Source organism: Perognathus longimembris, chromosome 2 (genome assembly GCF_023159225.1).
Source record: "Perognathus longimembris pacificus isolate PPM17 chromosome 2, ASM2315922v1, whole genome shotgun sequence".
In the NCBI taxonomy this organism is placed as follows: domain Eukaryota; kingdom Metazoa; phylum Chordata; class Mammalia; order Rodentia; family Heteromyidae; genus Perognathus; species Perognathus longimembris.
The window spans coordinates 82,663,358-82,684,885 of NC_063162.1; the positions used below are offsets into that span (position 1 = coordinate 82,663,358).

The 21,528-nt window shown below is 41.5% G+C and overlaps 1 protein-coding gene across 2 annotated transcripts in view; it reads right to left on the reverse strand.

The window, feature by feature from the left end:
• Window positions 1–15,351: 15,351 nt before the first annotated feature.
• Mturn (maturin, neural progenitor differentiation regulator homolog) overlaps window positions 15,352–21,528 on the reverse strand; it is a 31,950-nt gene continuing 25,773 nt past the window's right edge. Inside the window, exons 3-4 of one of the 2 annotated variants that reach the window (XM_048339597.1) lie at window positions 16,306–16,405; window positions 15,352–15,925 (exon numbers count right to left, since the gene is read on the reverse strand). In XM_048339597.1, the coding sequence (XP_048195554.1) occupies window positions 15,861–15,925; window positions 16,306–16,405 (165 nt within the window). In that variant the 3' untranslated portion in view covers window positions 15,352–15,860. Of the gene's footprint in view, window positions 16,406–21,528 lie in introns of both variants that reach the window. The other variant, XM_048339596.1, reaches the window with a different exon arrangement.

Sequence of the window (21,528 nt, forward strand, 5' to 3'; positions counted from 1 at the left end):
AATATCCCAGGTGAGTCAGTGTTTAGTGGACATGGATGTTGAAAAGAGCAGAGTTCAGAAGATGTGACTATCTTGAGATGTTCTCATTCATGTCCCAGCTTCTGGATTCCTGTGTTGCTAGTTCTTTCCAGCAGGTATTAGGGCAGTGGATGAAGATATGCCATACTCTTAATAATACCATGAGAGGAGGGATGAATTTAACTGCTTGGTATGAGAACAGAAAAAGTCTCCCTTTCCTGCTTTTCTATGGTCAGATGTGACTAAGGATAGTTTAAGGGAATTACAGGAACAGATCAAAAGGGCATATTCTAAGCATTAACATATACAGTGTCTGAAGGCAATCAGATAAGTGCCCAAAGGCACTTTTCCTGTCTTTGACAGGGTTATTGCAGAGATTAGACAAACATAATCCTGTATTTACTTAAACACGGGATAAGGAATCATAAAACCATCAGTTGTCTGCCAAAATCAGTCACTCTCCAAGTACGCATAGTTCTCACCAGGCTGTAGTCTTCCCATATTGTGTATGGTAGAGAAAGAGTTCTTCAGACCAACACTAATGTGGAGGATCCTAAAATCTATTCAGAAATATTTAAGGTTAGCATTTCTCTTTTGTCTTTGTGGAAAGCATTCTTAAACAAAAAAGAAAATGAATCTTACAGGAGATGCATTTTCCATGGACCCTGAAGCCAGAAGGTATCAGGAAGTAAGGAAGACAGGAGATTTGCAGCCTCAGATATATGAAAAATAAATACTTCTCAAAGGTGGAGCAGTAACCTGTATTTAGAACCAAAGCTTTAAATGAAAAGAACAGGACCAAGTTTTGGTGTCTGGTGTCTCCCATGTGGGCTGTGATTCTGGGAGGCAATGCTATGAAAATAGGAATTTGAAAGACATTTTCTAGAATACAGAGAAAAAGAGACTTGAAAAAATCCTCATAGATGTCAACTAGCATTTTCAGGGAGACATGAGAGTTTGTCCAACATGCATAAATCCTCCCTCTCAGAATCCACTCCTACTTAGATGACAGATGATTTCCCCTTTTATACATCCTTAGGTTCCCTGATCCTGGAACACACTGCTATCTTCAAATGTAAAGTTTAAGAAATGTGCACAAAATATTCAAAATGGTTAAAAAAAAACCCAACAAAACCAAAGTCTTCCCTAAAACAGAGTTGAAACACAGAAAGGAAGGGAAATAATTGGCAGCTTCTTTTTCTTCAGCTTAAATGCATTAGCAGTCAGCTATTGAGTATTTTGACTCTGTATATTTACTCTGATATTAAAATAGAAAATGAAACTTTAAGAACCAGAGAGGAATATGATTATGTATTTCTTAAGTAACTCATTAGGGAGAAATGCATACCATTCTCATAAATCTATTCCTATTGCTATTATTTTTGAATCTTTAGTAGTAGGATGAGAGTAAATGTGTTTTCCTGTACATGAGTTTTCTTTAAGAAGTGTATGGATGCCATCCTGATTTTATTGTTTTGTTCAACATTTTAGATGTCCAGCAAGTGGATGCCTCAACTAAAATGTGCCAGGAAAGTCCAAACAGACATCTGTTTCCAGTTGCAATCACCAATAGCAACACAGTGGAGGAAAGAATTAAGTTTGTAGGTGTAAAAAATGTAGCAAATCTTACTACAAACCAGACCTCACTGTATGGCAAGAAACTCACATGAGAAAGATACCCTATGAATACAAGAAATGTCATTACCAGAAGTCAGATCTCAGCAGGCCTCAAAGAACTCACACAGGAGACAAATCACATAAATGTACCACACATGGAAAATCTTTCAATCAAAACCCACACCCCAGTGCATATGAGAGAAGACACACAGGAGAGAAATGCTATGAATATAATCTATGTGGAAAGTTTCAAATGTAAAGCACAGCTCAGTATGCCCCAGAGAATATACAGAGAAGAAACCATATGAATGTAGCACATGTGGAAAGTCTTTCAGCCAGAAGTCATATTTCCACACACATCAGAAAACACACTCAGGAGAGAAACCATATGAATGTAACATATGTGGAAAGTCTTTCAGACTGATGTCACATCTCCATGTGCATAAGGGCACACACACAGGAGAGAAACCATATGAATGTAACACATGTGGAAAGTCTTTCAGATGGATATCACATCTCTCTCTTCTTGCATCAGAGTAGACACACAGGAGAGAAATCTTACAAATGTAACAAATGTGGAAAGTGTTTCTTCTACAAGTCAAACCTCAATGCCCATCAGAAAATACACACAGGAGAGAAACCATATGAATGTAACTCATGTGGAAAGTCTTTTATCCTCAAGTCACACCTCAAGAAGCATCAGAGGAGACATACAGGAGAGAAAGCGTATGATTTTAACACATGTGGAAAATTTTTTATCCTCAAGTCACACCTCAAGAAGCATCAGAGGACACACACAGAATAAAAGCCTTTTGAGTATAACAAATGTACAAAGTTTTCTACAAGTCACACCTCAGTGCACATAAGAACACACACGAGAGAAACCATATAAATGTAAACACATGTGGAACGTCTTTTGGCATGAAGTCATACCTCATTAGCCATCAGAGATCGCACAGGAGAGAAATCATATGAATGTAAGACATATGGAAAATCCTTCAGAAAAATGTCATATATCCACATGCATCAGAGTATACCTAGGAGAAAAATCTTATAAATGTAACAATGTGGAAAGTCTTTAATCCAGAAGTCAACTCTCCTTACACATCAGAGTATTCACAGAGGAGAGACCATAGGAATGTAAAAAAATATATGGCCAGTTTTTCAACACACAGGGAAGACATAATATGAATGGAATACACGTGGAAAGTCAGATGGATATCAAATCTCCACAGCATCAGAGAACACACAGAAAAGAAACCTTAGGAATATAAAAAAAGTAGAAAGTACACTACAAGTGAAACTTCAATGTTCATGGGAAAATACACAGAGGAGAGACGCCTCATGAATGTAACAATTGTGGGAGATCTTTTAAACAGAAGTTTAATCTGAGTTTGCTTCAGAGCATTCACAGGAGAGAAACCTTATGAATGTAGCAAATATGGAAATACTTTCACCTACAAGTCAGATCATTGCAGACATCAAAGTTTACACAGGAGAAGATCAGCAACAAATCACATTGACGGAAATGAGATTGCTAGGAGCTAGGAAGTTCAGTCTAGACTACCCTTTACTCCTGCACTTCATTACTAGAAACAATGAAAATGAGAGAGGTAGATGTTAACCAACAAACTTCGTCCAAATACTTAATGGAACTGACGATGTTAGATTATTAAATGGTGCACTTTGTTCTTCCTCAAATTACCGAAGAAGCCATTTGCACTAACACTAACCGTAAACCTAGCCCTAAAAATAACCCTAACACTAGCTGTAACCCATATTCTAACCATAGTCCAAACCTTATCCTAAACCTAACCCTAACCCTAGTATTTTTTGTTTTTTTTTTTTGTGTGTGTGTTTGTTTTTTTTTTTGGCCAGTCCTGGGGCTTGGACTCAGGGCCTGACCACTGTCCCTGGCTTCTTTTTGCTCAAGGCTAGCACTCTGCCACTTGAGCCACAGCGCCACTTCTGGCTGCTTTCTGTATATGTGGTGCTGGGGAATTGAACCCAGGGCCTCATGTATAGGAGGCAAGCACTCTTGCCACTAGGCCATATCCCCAGCCTAACCCTAGTCTTAACCCTAAACCTAACCCAACCTAAACCCTAGCCCAAACCCTGAACCTATCCTAGCCCTAACCCTAATCCCAACCCTAGCCCTCAATCTACCCCTACCCATAGCCCTAAACCTAAACCTAACAATACCCATAGAAATAAACCTAACCATAACCATAACACTAGCCCTAACCTGAGCCATAACCTAACCTTAAGCCTAAACCTAACCCTAGTACAAACACTAACCCAAACCTGAACCCTAAACATAACCCTAAAACTACCCCTAACCCTAACATTAACGCTAGCCTTAACCCAAACCATAACCCAAACCAGAAACTTAGTCCTAACCCTAGCTCTAAAGCTAACCCTAGACCTATCTGTAACCATAACAATAACCCTAACCTGTCGGTGATGGCTATACCTATAAGACCTGGGACTGCATGGCTATTAACCACTCCTACCTTCCCCCCTCTGACCCCGCCTCCCCGTCTGGAACCAGAAAGTTGGCCCAAACCAGCCCCGCCTCTCGTCTTGGAGCACATGTTTCATAATGGCGCCGGCCTGAGCCCAGGGAGCCGGTCCTGGGGGGACTGTGATGTCCACCTCTGTGGGAAGTTCTGTGACATCACCGTGATGGACAGTTCATCAGCCAATCCTTAATACCCAGTTAGTCCCTCCTCTTCCTGCCGCCATTACTGTTATATAAACCCCTCCCCTGAATAAAACTTCGGAAGTTCCTGAAGCTTACCCCGAGTTGCCAACGCGTACCTGGCCCCCTTATTCTCAACGAGTATAGGGGGAGGGGAGGGCGATCTTGCAACTACAACCGGTCTGGAAATTACCCATGGCCCTCACTCCCGCATTACTTCCTACTGGCCAGAGGCTTGTGTGAGAGCAACAGAGGAACACACAGAGGGGGCAAATAGGCCTGGGATCTACATAGAAGGAGGTATAGAGTTAGCCCGGCACTAACCCTAGCTATACCGCTAACCCTACCTCTAAACCTAACCCAAACATTAGCCCTATCCCTCACCGGAACTTTAGCCCAAAGGCTAAACTTAACCCTAAAAAAACCCAAACCCTAACCCAAACCTAGCCATAACACTAAACCTAACCATAAAAATAACAGTAAAACAAGCCCTAACAAAACCCAAATCCTATCACTAATCCTACCAATAATCCTAAACAGAGCCCTAAACATAACCCTAACCCTGCCATAACCTAAATCTAGCCCTAGCCCTAACCCTAACTTTAGCCCTTTAGGGCTAAACCCTAACTTTAGGGCATTAAACCTTGCCCTAGTCCTAACCCTACCTACAACACTCACCCTAAAGGTAAACCTAGTACTCACCCTAACCAAGCCCTAACCATAAACCTAACCCAAATCCCAATCCTAACCCTAGCAGTAACCCTAACCCTGAACCCATTATTACTCTAACACTTGGCCTAACCCTAACCCAAACCCAAGCCCTAAACTTAAACCTAATCTTAACCCTAAATCAAGCCATACACCTAACCATAACCCTAACCCTAGCACTAGCCTTAACTATAAGGCTAACCCTAGCCCTAACACTAACCCTAGACCTAACCCTAGCGTGGAGCTGGAAGTTTATTGTTCTTTTAGCAGGATACGCCAAAGTGGAGGGATAGGTTGTGTGCATGAGAGTACGATGTGGAAGCGTGGGGCCAGACAGTGGAGTGAAGCCAGGGTGAAAGGTCCGGGCTGGTGGTGTGAAGAAGCAGACTAGTTGGGCTGAGATTGTGGGAAGCAGGGAGGAAGCAGGCAGGGATGGGGGCAAGAGGTGGGGCCAGGAAGTGGGGTGAGGGGGAAACTGAGAAGGCAAAAGCCTACCGCACCTAGTAATCCCAGGCAGTCTCCTGCCCAAGTACTAACCAGGCCCATCCCTGCTTAGCTTCCCAAATCAGACAAGATCAGGGAAGTTCAGGTATGGTATGTTGTTTTTCCTTAGGTCTCATGTTATGGCTCAACTAAAGGGAGAGTTTCAGCTATTTACTGCTTCAGGGGATGTTTGAGTAGAAATCCTTCATCATGAAAAGGCCTCACTCAGTGGTCCCTGTGAACAACTTGCAAAGTTGCTTTAGTAAAGGACTGAGCAAAGGACAGGCAAGAACTAGATGAAAGAGGCCAGAAAGGAAGGCAAATGATTGATTCCAAGGTCTCATTAGGTATGTCATTTCTGAGTTAGTTTCTCTGGACCTCTTAGTTTCTATTTTAAAAGAAGTATATTAATTATATTCACCTTAGAGAAAAAAATGGCCCTGGCAATTAAAGTAGCTAAAATTTACTTAGTGTCAAGCCAGCCCATGCCTGTAATACTAGCTACTCAGGAAGCTAGGATCTGAGGATCACAGATCAAAGCCAGCCCACAGAAGAAAACGCATGAGATGCTTAGTTTCAGTTAACCTTGAAAGTTGGAATTGGAGCTGTGGCTCAAGTGGTCAAATGCTACCCTAAAACTAAGTGACAGCATCCATGCCCAGAGTTCAAGATCCAGTACTGGCACAAAGAAAATAAAAAGGCTTAGTATAGTACCTGCTACTCTGCAAGGACTATGAATGTTTTTATATATAATAGCATATACAGCATGAGTATATTCACATAGGAAGCACTGTTTTCTTCATGACAATTTTTTAATTTTATTCCTTATTGTTTCATGACAAAATTATTTTAAAAGTTACCAAGCTGTTCAAAATTTGACTATGGTAAAAAAAACACCCATCATTTTAAAATTTAATGATATTAGTGAAATTGCTGTTAGGTCACAAAATGTCAAAATGTTTTTCTAGAAAGCCTGGTTCTCTTTTGTGCTTGTGACAACTTTTGTCCTTTCCATCAATGCCCCTTCTCAGTTTGTAGGTCCCAGACTCATCCCAGTCCTCTATCAAAGAACAACTGTTACTGCCATTTGACTCTGACATAGGCTGTCTTCCCAGGAGGCTGGTTTGATGAAAGGAAGGAAGGAAGGAAAAGTAAGGGAGGGAGGGAGGGAGGGAGGGAGGGAAGGAAAGAAAGAAGGAAGAAAGGGAGATGGGGGGGGGGGGGGAGACAAAGGCAGGCAGACAGGCAAACCTGAACCAAAGAGGCAAAACAAAGAGAAGGAAGCATCACTGTTTTCCTGTTCTTTGTCAGTATTAAAGGAAACTCAGGGCCAGTATAGGAACCTCTGGGGATGTCCAAAACTGCCTATGATTTGTCATTTGGATACAAGTAGCCTATAAAGCCTGTAGCCATGTTCTTCATCTAGTGCCCTCCAGCCCCTAAGTGTTGAGCTACTCACCATCTCAATTCTGGCTTCCTAGAGATGATCAAGTCCTTTCCTTATCTGGCCCCTGAGCAGTAGAGGTCTCAGGGACCTAACTATGGGTTCTAAGTGAAAACCCATCATCTCAGTTCTGCCTCAGGAACTCTGAAGTCTGTTGGGACTCTCAGGGTTTAGCAAAACCTACAAGCAGAAAGCCAAATGTAGAGCAGCCTTGCCCCTGTCCAATACAAAATTCAGTCTTTGGCATTTCTCCAGAACCTCACAGAATGAGTCAAATTCCACACTTTTTACGTGAGCTGGCAGGATGAGCTACAAAGACAAGTGAGAAAAATGCAAGAGGGTGGGAAGGGAGTCGAATACCAGGAGTTTTATGTTAAAGGGAAGCACACTGCATCTCCCTCTCCATCCAATACTGAGTTAGGCCCTTCTCGGGTCCCACTCTGGAAAGTCGCTGTCCGGTTTTCCCAGTGGCTCCAAAGTGAGCAGCATGTGAGGCCTCAGCACTTCCTGTAATGTGGTGCTGACCTCTAGTGGCCTCCAATGAGAAAGCATCCCAAAGGACACTTCATTTCAATGCTAGTATTCACCCCCGGCCCCGTTTCTGCAGTAATACTTCTCCTGAAAACGAGCCAGAGAGCATCTTTGCTCTCTATGCTCCCGAGATTTCTTGTCCTTTAGATGCCAAATTATAACCTGCCTGGGTTAAAAAAAAATAAACATGGTGTTTTCTACAGAAAAAAAGGGGTGGGGGAGGAAAAGGGAGGTCAATCAGAGACAAGGAAAGCATTTCAGCTTCCTGGTCTTCTATGGTACTAACAGGGAAAGTACAGAGCCAGGTATTGCAGGGGGAATTTTCCCAGTTTCCAACTACCAGATGAACAAGCCTGTCAAACTGAGGTAGGAGAAACTTTTTGTCACCCATTTCAAAAGGGAACCAGGCAAAACTGTGTTTGTCCTAGACACACCTGTGTGCCTATAGCACATCCACAAGGCTCAGCCCTAGTGGGCCACACACTGGAAAGTGAGGTTTATTCCTGATGTTGTACATCCCCTCATTATGTGTTCTGGGAACCATGTGACACTCCAAGTTCCACCCTCCACCAACTTCACTATGGAGACAAAACTGTCCCCACATATCTCCAAGGAAGATACCTATTTTGTCTGTTCTGTAACTTCTGAGTCCTTAATACATACCATAAAGGAAGGGGAGCTATGGGAATGCCAGAGGAAACATTCAAAGACAGACATTTTGAATAATACAACATGATGTCACCTAGGGCCTTTGCTATATCCTGGTCACCCAGTGTTTGAAATCATGACAACCAAATCACCAGCACTCAATCAGGCTAGGAGTCTTTATTTAGCTGTGTACAGCATCTGCTTTTCACCATCGGGAAGGTAAAGAACAGCAATGAGCCACTGCAGGGCTGAGTTTTTTGTTTTTCTTTTTTTTTGGGCGGGGGGGGGGCAGTCCTGGGCCTTGGACTCAGGGCCTGAGCACTGTCCCTGGCTTCTTCCTGCTCAAGGCTAGCACTCTGCCACTTGAGCCACAGCGCCATTTGTGGCCATTTTCTGTATATGTGGTGCTGGGGAATTGAACCCAGGGCCTCATGTATACGAGGCAAGCACTCTTGCCACTAGGCCATATCCCCAGCCCAGGGCTGAGTTTTTAAAGGTAGAAGCTATGCATTCTACAGCAGGTGGTCACATAGCACAGACGCAAGGGGTCAATGCAGCGGGTAGAGCAAGTCATAAACGAGTTAAGCAAGCAGTTTGCAGAAGCAGAATTTTGCAGTCAGGCTGACCTATCAATTTTATTTTAACAATTGTTAGCATGTTCCCCTAATATCAACTAAGCAAGCATGAGTGGGCTAAAACAATCCAGTACTCAATCATAAGTGAACCAACCTGACAGTTGCCATGGCATTTCTGTAACTACTACTATGATTATTTCTATAATCTATTACTATGATCACAATCAGTTACTATGGTTGATACCTAGATACAGAGAGGAACAAGGGCTACATATATGTTAAAATGTTAAACTACAAGGAACTAGTCTCACCAGTGGGGTGTAGCCCTGTAGCATAGTCACCAAAATGGAGTTATAGATGCTAAGAGTAAACTCTAAGACAGTGAAATTTTACAAGCCCTATTGTTTCTAGGAGCTCAGGGGGCTACACTTTTCCTTGGTATTCACAGCCTTCACTTCTTTTTTTTTTTTAAATCAATCATAGGGCTTGAACTCTTGGCCTAGGCACAGTCCCTGAGCTCTTTAGATCAAGGCTAGATGGAGCTCTACCACTTAAGCCACAGTGCCACTTCCTGTTTTTTTGTGGTTAATTGGAGATAAGAGTCTCACAGACTTTTCTGCCTGGGCTGGCTTTGAACAGCAATCCTCAGCTCTCAGCCTTCTGAGTAGCTAGGATTACAGGCATGAGCCACCAGTGCCTGGCTAGGGCCTTCGTTTCTAAGTGATCTTTTGGAGCCAGGTTCAAATGGAAGAAGGGCTTGCCTATGCCAGTCACTATGGGTTTGTGAGATAATATCCCCTTGTGACTGAACTTCCCCTCCCCCCACAATGCAAACACACATTGACTCCATGGTATGCAAAGATTCATGACTAATGCCAGTAACAAGGCCCTCATGCTTATGCGGACACATGAAGAAACAAATGCAACAGTTGGAGCACTGAAGGTATTACCAGGGACAAAAGAACTCCATCTGGAACCAACCTGAGATAGAATTTTGACCCTACGGATTACTTTCAGAAGGACTGACTGCAAAGGGAAAAGGTATTTGGATGCTAGTTTCTGCAATAGCAAAAGGACGGTCAGTGCTTTATAAAATATATTTGTTAGCAATCAACTTACAGGCACCAAAGGAAATGTCCCATAAAATATGCTTTGTCTATACCAGCTTGCTGCAGTCAGTTTTGAACAAAAGAAGTTTGGGATACTCACATATCATTAATACCTATGACAGCAGCCACACCAAAGACAAAGAATCCCAAAGAGTGAGTTATTTATATTAGATCAACAGGATCCTGTTAACAATCTATGGAGACCCATTCCTATAATGAAGCTTCCTTCCTACTTTCAGATTTTTACAACTTGAAATGTCATTGATTACTGAGCAGCAACTGGGAGAAAAGTTGTGGGGAAATGGTTTTGTTAGGAAAATGGAGGAGAATGTAAAGGAATAATAGGCTGGACTGATCAACAGTGGAGAACTGTTTATTGAGGAACAGCGAGGGGTACATATCTTCCCATGGGTTTGGAGGTTGTAGAATGAATTTGGGACCAGGCTTATAAGGAGTCTGAGCACAAAGGCAGAGGTTAATGAAAAAGCCATTAGGTCTGGGAAGTTTTGGGCTTTTTGGTTGGGCCCACAATGGACTGTTTGCAGCTCCATTTAGGTGAATTACCCTGCCTGTACATTAAAAAACAGGTCTGCTCATGCCTGAGATTTTGCCGGGTGTCTGTATGCTCCTGGGACAATAGGGTGGGGATCAATTCTTCATATTCCATCTTTGGATACATAGAAAGAATGGGCGTAGAGGTGAGAGGCATGTCCTTCAGGTGTCATGTGATCACAGATTTTTAGGATTTATTGCTTGTTTAGAAAAAAGAAATGTTGGCATATAAAACTAAAATAAACAATTCAAAGGAAAAGTGGAAAACTGTGGATTACCAGCCATAGAGCTCCCTGCCCAGCTTCCTCCCTATGCCACCTCTTCTGATATCCTGGTTCCTCATTTGTAAAAACACATTAGGTGTTCTATAAGACTAACTTTGTGGAGAGGGTAAAGAAAGAGGCAATTACCACCAAAGTTTGAAAGGCTCTTTAATGCAAGTGTATGATGATTACATCCTTGGATCATACCCTCACTCTTGGGGGATGGGGGAGGAACAGATGTTGACAGAGTCCAAGAGAGAATTTACACTATTCCAGACATCTAACAAAGGATGACAGTTTTGGGAAACTCATTTGACAGTTTTGTAATTCACAAAAGATTTTTTTTGAAAGGAAATATGAAGGCAAAGAAAGCACGTACACCCCTCTAAAAACACATTTTTGCCAAACAAATGAAAACAAAAGTGACTTGCTTTTGCTTCTCCCTTGCTTTGTATGTCTCCATAGATGGCTCTATTTTGTTCATACCCACAAATTAGGACTAGATTAACATTAATTCCAGATCTTTCGAGCAAGAAGATTGACTTCCTCCTCAGAAGCTGACATTTGTACAGAGCATTGTTTGGCTGGGGTACATTTTTAAGTCATAAGACTACCATAAAAGACATGGTAAGGAATTTTAAAGGGAAAAAAAGGCAAGAAAAAAACATAGCAAGACAATTTACAAATAGAACATTAGCTTTCTCTATGTTAGCAAATGAGATGAAAGTGATTCTAAGCAAACTGAACATTGATTTTTATGTGGCCTAGCACATACTTATAACTGCTCCTAATTATTCAGCTTTATGATGCTGTGAGGTTTCTAATAGGAAATGTTCAGAGCACTTGGCTACAGCCACCACAGGTTGCTAGGATCCTGATTAAGTTTAGAATTCTTCTGTATAAAATCTAAAAAAACTTCAACTTTAAATGTTATACCTGTCATTATTCAACCAAGATCAGTGATTGTTTCTGAATGAGGACTATTTATGCAAAGATAGTTTTAGACTTCGCTGCATACAAAACAACTCCCAGTGGCATATACAACTAGGGAATAGATTCGCCTGCCCTCTGCCTTGAGTTTTCATTGTGCTCTTCTACAACCCTGAAGCATTGTGGGGCAGAAGTATAGGTGGGCCTGCTCTGGGCCTGTGGCAGAACATTCCTGGGCATGACATCATGCAGCTCTGGTGATACCCATGTTTGCATCACTGGCATGTCACTGCAGCCCTTCTTGGGTTTGTAAGCCTGCTTGACAGCCAGGCTTCCCTAGCTGACACCCAGCGATTCCACAGACACACAGTATGTCTGTGACGGCCCTGGCTGAGGCACATTTTTAACTCATAAGGCTTTCACCAACAAGCCCTCCACACTGACTGAGCCAGTTTCTTTAAGTGAAGCCGACAGTGCGAGACAATTAATAAAAGTTTTTCTAAGCCTTATATGGCAGTTGACATTTTCCTAAAAAAACAAAAAAACAAAAAAAACAAAAAACCAGACCCGATTTTAAGACCTAATTCTCCCATTGCCTCTCTTCATTTTTGCATGCCTCTCATTGTCACCATTTTGTTCATACCAACTTCCCAATGCCTACCTTCTAACATGCAAAACTGGTTCCTAAAACAAACTGCAATGGTTCTCTTGGATCACACCTCACCCAGGACCACACTCTGTGCTCTTAGACTGAAACAATATTAAGAGATGCCTGTTGTGCTAGAGAATTGTTTCTATCTGTAGAGGAACAATGGAGATCACTATGAGAAAGAGAAGAGTTAACTTAAGTACACTGAAAACTGAGTTCTGGTACTGGTAGAGAACAACATTCCTATATAACAGTGTGTGTGTGTGTGTGTGTGTGTGTGTGTGTGTGTGTGTGCGTGTGTGCTTTGTTCATGCAAAAACAAAATGTGCTATGTGCTGCTGTGGTCCTGGGGCACACTAAGGGACACTACAGTGTAACCCAATGCCTGGCAGTGCCAGGCCCTGCTGAGCGTGTCCTCCTCCTCCCTGGCTTCCCTGAAGCCTGCTCAGTGTGATCAGCAGGCAGGGGAAAGAATCCAGGCAGCCATAGAAAAATGTCCCCAGGATTCACTCAAATGCAGGATCTAGCTTTGTCATATTATCACAGATATGATTCAGATTTCACACCTGGCCATGTTAACCAACAAGCAACCAGTCATCTCCCTATTTATCCTGTCTCTATTTTTTTCTACTTCTATGTCTATGTATTTCTCTCTTTCCCTCCCCTTCTCCATTGTTTCTCTCCCTCCCCACTCCCCTTTGTCTCTCTCATACACACACTCACATTCAGATCCATTTGCTTATGTACTGTACTTTCATACTTTCTCCTAATGACATGGCAAATAAAGGTCAAAGTACTCATCTCTCACTATATTTTAGCTATTGTTCATGAAGCTCTCCCCTCTCAGTTAATCTCACAGCTCCAAAGCCACCAGTGTTGGAGCACAAAGAGAAGCTCTGTCCTCTATAGTAAGAACATGTGCAGCTGAGACAAACACATCTTTACCCCCTCCTTTAAGGAATAAAATTCCACCAGCCACATCAGATCAGAAGTCTCTGGGGAACTGGAAACTAGGAGGCCAACAAGTTCTAAGGTAGCCTCACTAGCTGGCATTATATAAAAGGACAGAATCTTTGGCAATATTGTAAATATCTTTCCTTCTTTATGTCTCTAAGTTTCCTTGATTGTTACTCATATGTACACACATTTTTAAATGCATGCAGAAGACAATGTTTAAAACGGGAAGGGCCAGTATTCTTGTTTCAGAGGCTAGTTAGCTGCCTCACCAAGGTCACACAATCAATGCCATAGTCAAGAATAGAACCTATGCTGGGTGCTGGTGGCTCATGCCTTAATCCTAGCTGCTTCAAGGGGCTGAGATCTGAAGACAGCAATTTGAAGCCAGCCTGAGCAGAGAAAGCTTGTGAGACTCTTATCTCCAACAACCATCCCCAAACTAGAAGTGGAGCTGTGGCTCAAAGTGGTAAAGCACTAGCCATGAGCATAAAAACTCAGGGACAGTGTCCAGGCCATGAGTTCAAGCCCCAGGATGAACAAAAACAAAACAAAACCCAAGAACAGAACCTAGTGTCTGGGGCTGGGGATATGGCCTAGTGGCAAGAGTGCTTGCCTCCTATACAAGAAGCCCTGGGTTCAATTCCTCAGCACCACATATATACAGAAAACGGCCAGAAGTGTCACTGTGGCTCAAGTGGCAGAGTGCTAGCCTTGAGCAAAAAGAAGCCAGGGACAGTGCTCAGGCCCTGAGTCCAAGCCCCAGGACTGGCCAAAAAAAAAAAAAAAAAAAAAAGAACCTAGTGTCTCTCCTAGTTTCTTTCTAAGTGAAGCTCCTTCCATAACTCTATTGCTTCCTGGCATGTCTCACTCTAGAGCCCTTTCAAGGTTCTCTAACTTCATTACCTGCCTGACCACTCAGCCCCAGAAGAATGCCCAATGTGTGAGTATAAGGGTGTGTATGTGTGTATATGTGCATGTGTGTGTATGTGAGTGCTGGCAGGGATACAATCAGCAGAGAAAAAGAGGTCTGAGAAGAACCCAACAGATTTGTGAATGCCTTTGTGATTTTAACGTGGAAATACTGACAGTGACATTTTCTTCCCCTATTCCTGGAACAGAACAAAGACCAGAAATCTCACCATCCCACTGGATGGCAAAATCTGGCACATATTTATAGAGTATTAGCATGAAAATATTGGAAGTATATTTGGTCAAAGTCTAAATACTTTCTTGATAAAATACATTTTATAGTAATGTTCATTCCATTTCCAAACATAGGTAAATTTAGATTGAATTGTCTAGGTATAAAATTCTAGTTTGCCTTAGAGTGAAGGAAGCTACTCAGCTGCTTCATTAAGGTTGTTGAGGTCATTGTTAACAGCCTATTAAGTTAAAATAGAGATCACTAACTCTGGGTGGGAGCTACAGAATACAGAGCCGCCTCCTGCCAGTAAGTAAAGCCAGTAGGAACATAGTCAGGGATACAAAGGGCAGGATCTGGGTTAATGAAATGGATAAAAGCGTAAGTCTGGTTTTGCTAATAGGCTACTTAAAGGAAATTCCTATTATTTGAATTTAACCTTTATGTTTTCCCAGGAAAAGAAACAAAGTGTGAGTTCCAAAGCATAGATGGAAATCAGTGTGTTATTCTACTTCATGACTTAAAAACTACAGTACACTTTTTGACCACAAGCAGTCAAACTTCAGAGCATCATTGAATTAAACAGAAAATGCTGAGACAAGCAAATTTCCCCTCACATGCCTGGAAGATACACAACTCCCATGGGTTCAGTGACCTTTGCTATAGAGCTTTTTGGTTCCTGTTTCATTTTGAATCCAAATGTCAATGGCCTAGACCTTCCAAACTTAGAGAAATCAAGTGCTGTAGAGAAGGAATTCCACATCCTAAGTTACTAGAACCAGAGAGGCAGAGGATCCAAGAAAACGAATACAGAAGATGTCTAAATGATTGATGGCTAAATGATAGCCATGGATTGGCCCAAGTATCTTTTTCATTACAACACCCTCTTTTAAACAAGCTACTCTATGATGAAATTTCCTACTTTCATGCACTTTAAGTATTTACTGTCATTTGGTACCTTAATGTACTTGGGTATAATTTAAATAAATTACACAGGGAACTTTTTCTTGACCTTTTTTTTTTTAAAGAATAAAAGATTAAGAAAGTAAAGGATTCCATGATAATTTTTAAATTTTTTACTCTCCTTTTTAAAAATTTATCTATGGCTTCAAAGTTTAAGTAGCACTTATTTGGATTCTGGGTGTTTTCATGATTTCATAAGTTGCTATCTTATTATGAAGGTAAATGTTTCATTTTATATGTGAGATATTTCATAAACAGATTTTTAAAAATCAGTAAATTATGTCTTTCATACCCTTTATATTTTCCATTATTAGATTTTTAAAGTGGCTTTGTAATTGGCATGTTTTGAAACCACTGACCATGCAAGTAACAATTTACACCTAACCAGGAACCAGTTGCTACGTACCCAAGTAACTCAGTAATGGAGACGCTCTCCCAAGGTTCCTCGCCTCTTACCATCTTAATCCAAAGCAATCTTTTCTGCTTTTGCATGTGAATTTTTACTTGAGTAGTTTAACAATTAGTTATTAAACCTCATGCTTTATAAGCAAAATCTTTCACTTGTGAACACTTAAAACGTATATAAAAAGTGTAGATTGACTACCTCCTCTACCATGCTTTTCCTCAGCAAGGACACTTGTGAGAACTCAAAACAAATCCTTAATACATTCTGAGTTCTCTTCCTTCTAATCACTGAATATTAATCCTCCAATATAAACTCAAGAGAGAAACAGGCAGCCACAAAATGGACTCTAAATTGAAAGTGGCAAAGCCTACCGAGACAATTCCATAGAAACTTCACTGAAGTAAAACCTAAATTCAAGTGATGACACAGCTCTTTATGGAGACCTTGTGGTCATTATCAAAGTATTTCATTTTAATTGGATGCTGGGAGCCAGATGTCCCGTCTCAAAGTGCTAATCCAAAAGGCTACACCCGGAGCAGTGACCTCACTTAGGGTACCACAAGGCTCCTTATCCTTTTCCAGAAGGTGTGCTTGAGGAGTTATTGCTGACTAACCCCCATTTGGGGGTGGTCTGCCTCTGGCTCTTCCTCTTCCACATCTGCATTGTATTCTTCAAATGCATCATCTTCTGCATCTGGAAGGCCCAGCAACTGTAGGAAGAAAACAAAAGGCAGAAAGACAATTAAAGATATCACATTTGAATTCAATAGCAACTCAGCTAAGATTCCCAAGATAGTGAACTAGGATTGTTTTTAACAAACTTAAAAAAAATGCAAATCCCTCATGAATTAGTCCCCAAAGAGCTCAGTTTTAACAGGAAGCTAAAAGAGTCTCTATATTTATCTAAGTGTTGGAGAAAAACAAAAAAACCTATTACATCTGCAGAGATGTTTAATATCTCTACATCTAGGATATATGTGGTAGTATATGATGAAGAGTGCAGATGTCTCATCAAGATGCCAAATATAGACTTCTATCTTCTTCCCTAAAAGCTCAGGTATATCTATATATGTATCACCAATAAAAAAAAAATTGGCCATCCAACTGGAATGCCCTTTCTTTCTCTTTTCTTACTGTCCTGGCTAGAAATTCCAGTACTACTAAGAATGGGAAGAGTGGACACCTTTGTCTCTTTCTGACTTTACAGAAAATATTTTGTTTTCTGCTTTTAGTACAATGTTTATTATGTTGCCACATAGTCCTTTTATTCCTAGTGAGGCCTTTTAGCATGAAAGGACATTGAACTTTGCCAAAGGCTATTCTGCACTTACTGAGGTAATCATGCATGTGTATTTGGTCCTTAATTGTGTGTTTATGTGCTGTATTATATGCATTGATCTGTATATGTTAAACAATCTTAGCAGCCTTGAAGTGAAACTAATCTGATCACATTAATGTAGTGAATGTCATTAGTGTAATATGGAGGTCAAATCTGGCCAGCGCCATCATTGGCTGTTGAGGGGTGTCAGATTGACTCTATCTCAGATTAAAGAGAGCAGAAGCCAACTCCATCTTCACTAAGATCTCCCCTGCCCTAACCAGGGAAGTTCCCTTTAGCTGTGATAGGATTGTGTAAACTGCTTGACCACCTGAGTTGTAGAATATTCAAGGTTAAACCTGTGCCCTCCATGAGTAGGCATATCCACCTGCATCATGTGAGCCCCGCCCAATCCGTGCACCAAGTCTAACTAAAATGATAGGTTGGTTCAAACAGTTGCTATGAGGAAGATTGTAACTCCATTGGCCACCTGCGTGTGACCTGGCATGTCCTGTAAGTGTTGAAACCTCATTGGCCACCTGCGTGTGGCAAGCTTGACCATGTGGTGTTTGCCTTTATAACCTGACCCCGAGCGTGGCCCAGGGCACGCAGTCCCCGTCAGTTTACTCTTTACTTCCCCAATAAACCCATCTTTTTACTTGAGACTGCCTCTGAGTGGTGGACTCTCAGAGGGATGGGGGATTCCCCCACCCCCCTCGGGCCCCATTACATTGTGGTTCCCTCCTTGAAGGGACTCCATTACAATTAGTACTTTATTGAAAATTTCTGCATCTATGTTCAGCAAGAAACACATCTATACTTTTGTCCTTACCATGTTTTAGTACCAGGATAATAATTACATAAAAAAATACTTCCTTATCATGGTTTAAAGAGAGCCTAAGCAGGAACGTCTATGAGACTCTTATCTTCAATTAATCACCAAAACACACACACACACACACACACACACACACACACACACACAAAAAAAAACAGTTCAAGTGGTAGAACACTAGCTTCGAGCAGAAAAGCTCAGGGGCAGCATCTGGGACTGAGATCAAACCTCAGGACTAGAACACACACAAAAACACATCTTCCCTTTTCTGTTTTGTGGAACAGATGAGGAAAATTGGTGTTCTTGAAAAGTCTGAAAATTAGGCAAGCAATTCATCTGGTCCTAGGCTATTCCTCACTGGGATCCTTTCTGGTGATATTGGGGTATGACCTTGTAATGCCCAGATTTTTTAAGGCCCCCAAAGACAACCATCAGTCCAGAATCAAAGCCAAACCGCAAGGGTCGTTTATTAAGAGTTCAAACCTGGTCCCTGTCCCCCCCCCCCCCCCCCCCACCGCACACTCATTGCCAGTGATGCTGAGAGGCCCCGAGCACAATTCCAGCACAACTTTTATTGACAAATACAGGGAAGATGAGGAAGACCCCTGGTTAGAAGTACATGATTGGTTGACATTTGCCCTAGTTTACTGGTCGCCTCAGGATTGGCCTGGGTCTTCCCGCTGAAGCATGGGTCAGATGGCCTTAACCCTGAGGGTGGGCCTCCAGGAGTGGTCACGTAGCCACATTCCTGAAGCCAGCCAGTTCCTACCTCCTGGTCCGGGCCGGGGTCTGAGAGCTGACACTTAGTTATGTCCAACCTTGAGTGGGCTCGGGCGCGGACAATCAATCACGTCCCGGCGCCAGATAATGCCCAGAGTCAGGTAGTACAGAGTTCACAAAAGGGGTGGGGGGGGGCATGTGGTTACAGAGTAGCTATCCACTTACCCATGGGTTAGCAAGCAAAGGTAGAGAAGCAAAATAGCTGTTAAAGGCATAATGGTCACAATTTTATTCTCTATGCTCTTCAACCTCAGAGCTATATGCTTGCTATACACATGCACTCTACCACTTCAGCCATGCCTCAGAACTTTTTTTGCCAGTCCTGGGCTTGAACTCAGAGCTTGAGTACTGTCCCTGGCTTCGTTTTGCTCAAGGCTAGGACTCTACCACTTGAGCCACAGTGCCACTTCTGGATTTTTCTATGTATGTGGTGCTGAGGAATTGAATCCAGGGCTTCATGTATGTGAGGCAAGCACTCTACCACTAGGCCATATTCCCAGCCCACCTCTACACTTTCTATTCTCAATCTTTTTTTGATAAAATCTTATCTGAGATAGCCCAAATTGTGATACTCCTATTTACATTTCTTGCCATAGCTAGTTTGACAGACATGTGCCACAATGCCCAGACTCTTTTCTATTGAAATGGGTCTTGTAAACTTTTTTACTAGAGTGGCATGAAAGTGCATTGCTCTTGATCTCATGTAGCTACAATAACAGGTACATACTAGTGTACTCAGATACTAGTTGAGAGGGGGCTCTCATAAGCCACTTGCATAGGCTGGCCTTGAACCATACCTCCCACATACTTAGGATTACAAGTGTAAGCCACAAGCTACTGAGCAACTTTTTGTTAATTCTTTAATCTCAGTGCTTGTTATAAATGTTTGAGTGGTTTATATCTCTTTGGTTCAATTTTAGAAAGCCAAATGCATCTAGACATTTCTTCTAGATTTTCAATTCATTAGAAACATAAGGTTTTTAAGTATTGTCTGATGATCATCTATATTTGTTGGTATTTCTTGTGATAGAAATTTCTTCTCTAATTTTATTGATGTGGATATTCTCTTTCCTGTTTTGGTTAGCATGGGTGAGGGTTTACCAATCTTTACATTTCAAGCATATTTTTGTTCACTAATTCCTTGCACTGTTTTAGCAGCCATTTTAGCAATTTCTGCCTTATTATGTGTTATTTATTTCCACACATTGATTTTGGGTTTAGCTTATTCTCATTTTTCTAATATCTTGAAGGGCATTATTAGGCTATTGAAACCTCTCCAGCTGATGTACTTATAAACTTTTCCTGTCTGCAATGCCTTTGCTCTATCCAGTGGTTCTGAGAAGTCATGTTTTAATGCTCATTAGAGTCCACGGACTTTTGCATTTCTTCCTTTATTTTGTGGTCTAATAGAACATAGGTTATTTTAATTTTCTTGTATTTGTTAAGATTTCTTCTATGGTTTTATTTTATTTTTATTTTTGGCCAGTCCTGGGGCTTGGACTCGGGGCCTGAGCACTGTCCCTGGCTTCTTTTTGCTCAAGGCTAGCACTCTGCCACTTGAGCCACAGCACCACTTCTGGCCGTTTTCTGTATATGTGGTGCTGGGGAATTGAACCCAGGGCCTCATGTATAGGAGGCAAGTACTCTTGCCACTAGGCCATATCCCCAGCCCTCTTCTATGGTTTTAAACATATTCTATTTTGGAAAAAGTTCCCTAAGTTGCTAAGAAGAATGTATATTGCATAGCTACTAAAATGAAATACTCTGTAAATGTCTGTCAAGTGATTTGGTCTATAGTGTCACTTAATTGTGAAACTTCTTGCTGATTTTGTTGTTGTTGTTTTTTGGATGAATTATCTATTGGTGACAGTAAGGTATTTAAATCTTTCACCATCATTGTGCTTGGCTCTGTCCCTGAGCCTCTCTGTGCTCAAGGCTAGCGCTCTACCACTTGAGCCACAGCACCACTTCCAGCTTTTTCTATTTATGTGGTACTGAGGAATGGAACCCAGGGGTTCATGCATGCTAGGCAAGCACTCTACCACTAAGCCAAACTCCCACCCCCAGTTTTTTTAAAATAAAACTGGGTGCACCAATATTTGGTGGTACATGTATGTTAACAATTGCTATATTCTTTTGTTAGTCTTCCCTTTATTCATATGCTTAGATGATCATTTTCCATGGTTTCACTCTAAGCAATGTTCATTTTTGTCAGTGCATTTCTTGTAAGCAAAAGAAAAAAAAACAGCTGGGCATTGCTTTTTTAAATCCAGCCTCTATCCTATTTCTTGCATCAATATTCAGGCTTAATATTGAAAGTTATGTTGTCACTCCTGTCATTTCATTGTTTATTTAGTGTTTAATTCTTTTCTACTACTTGTTTACCTACTCGTCTAGAGCAATTAATTTTCACCCATATTTGAGAAGACCCAAAAACTTTGTTACGTGAGTGTCCCAGGACTGATTGTTTTCAGTCCACTTCACTGAGTGGGTCTAATGATGCCAACCTTACCTGTGTTATGACTCTTGTGTAGACTTAATCATTCTTCTTCCTTTACATTGCCTCGCTACTATCCTGCCACCTTACCTGAACCCCTAACTGCTCAGATGGGAAAAGAGTAAACAGAAAGTCATGCTGGTACACACATGTAATTCTAGCACTCATGAGATGGGAGGCAGGAGAACTCAATTTTAAGGTCAGCCTGAGTTACATGTGAGACCCTATCTCCATAAACAAACCAAGTAATCTGAGCCTTGATTAAAAAATAATAATACTTGGTACTAAGTTCCAATTGTCACCATTTTCACAGAGCCCTCCAAATACACAAAAACCATCTGTGGCACGTTATTGGACAGAGTCATTATTCTTCATAATATATATGTGGCCTGCCAAAGTGGAC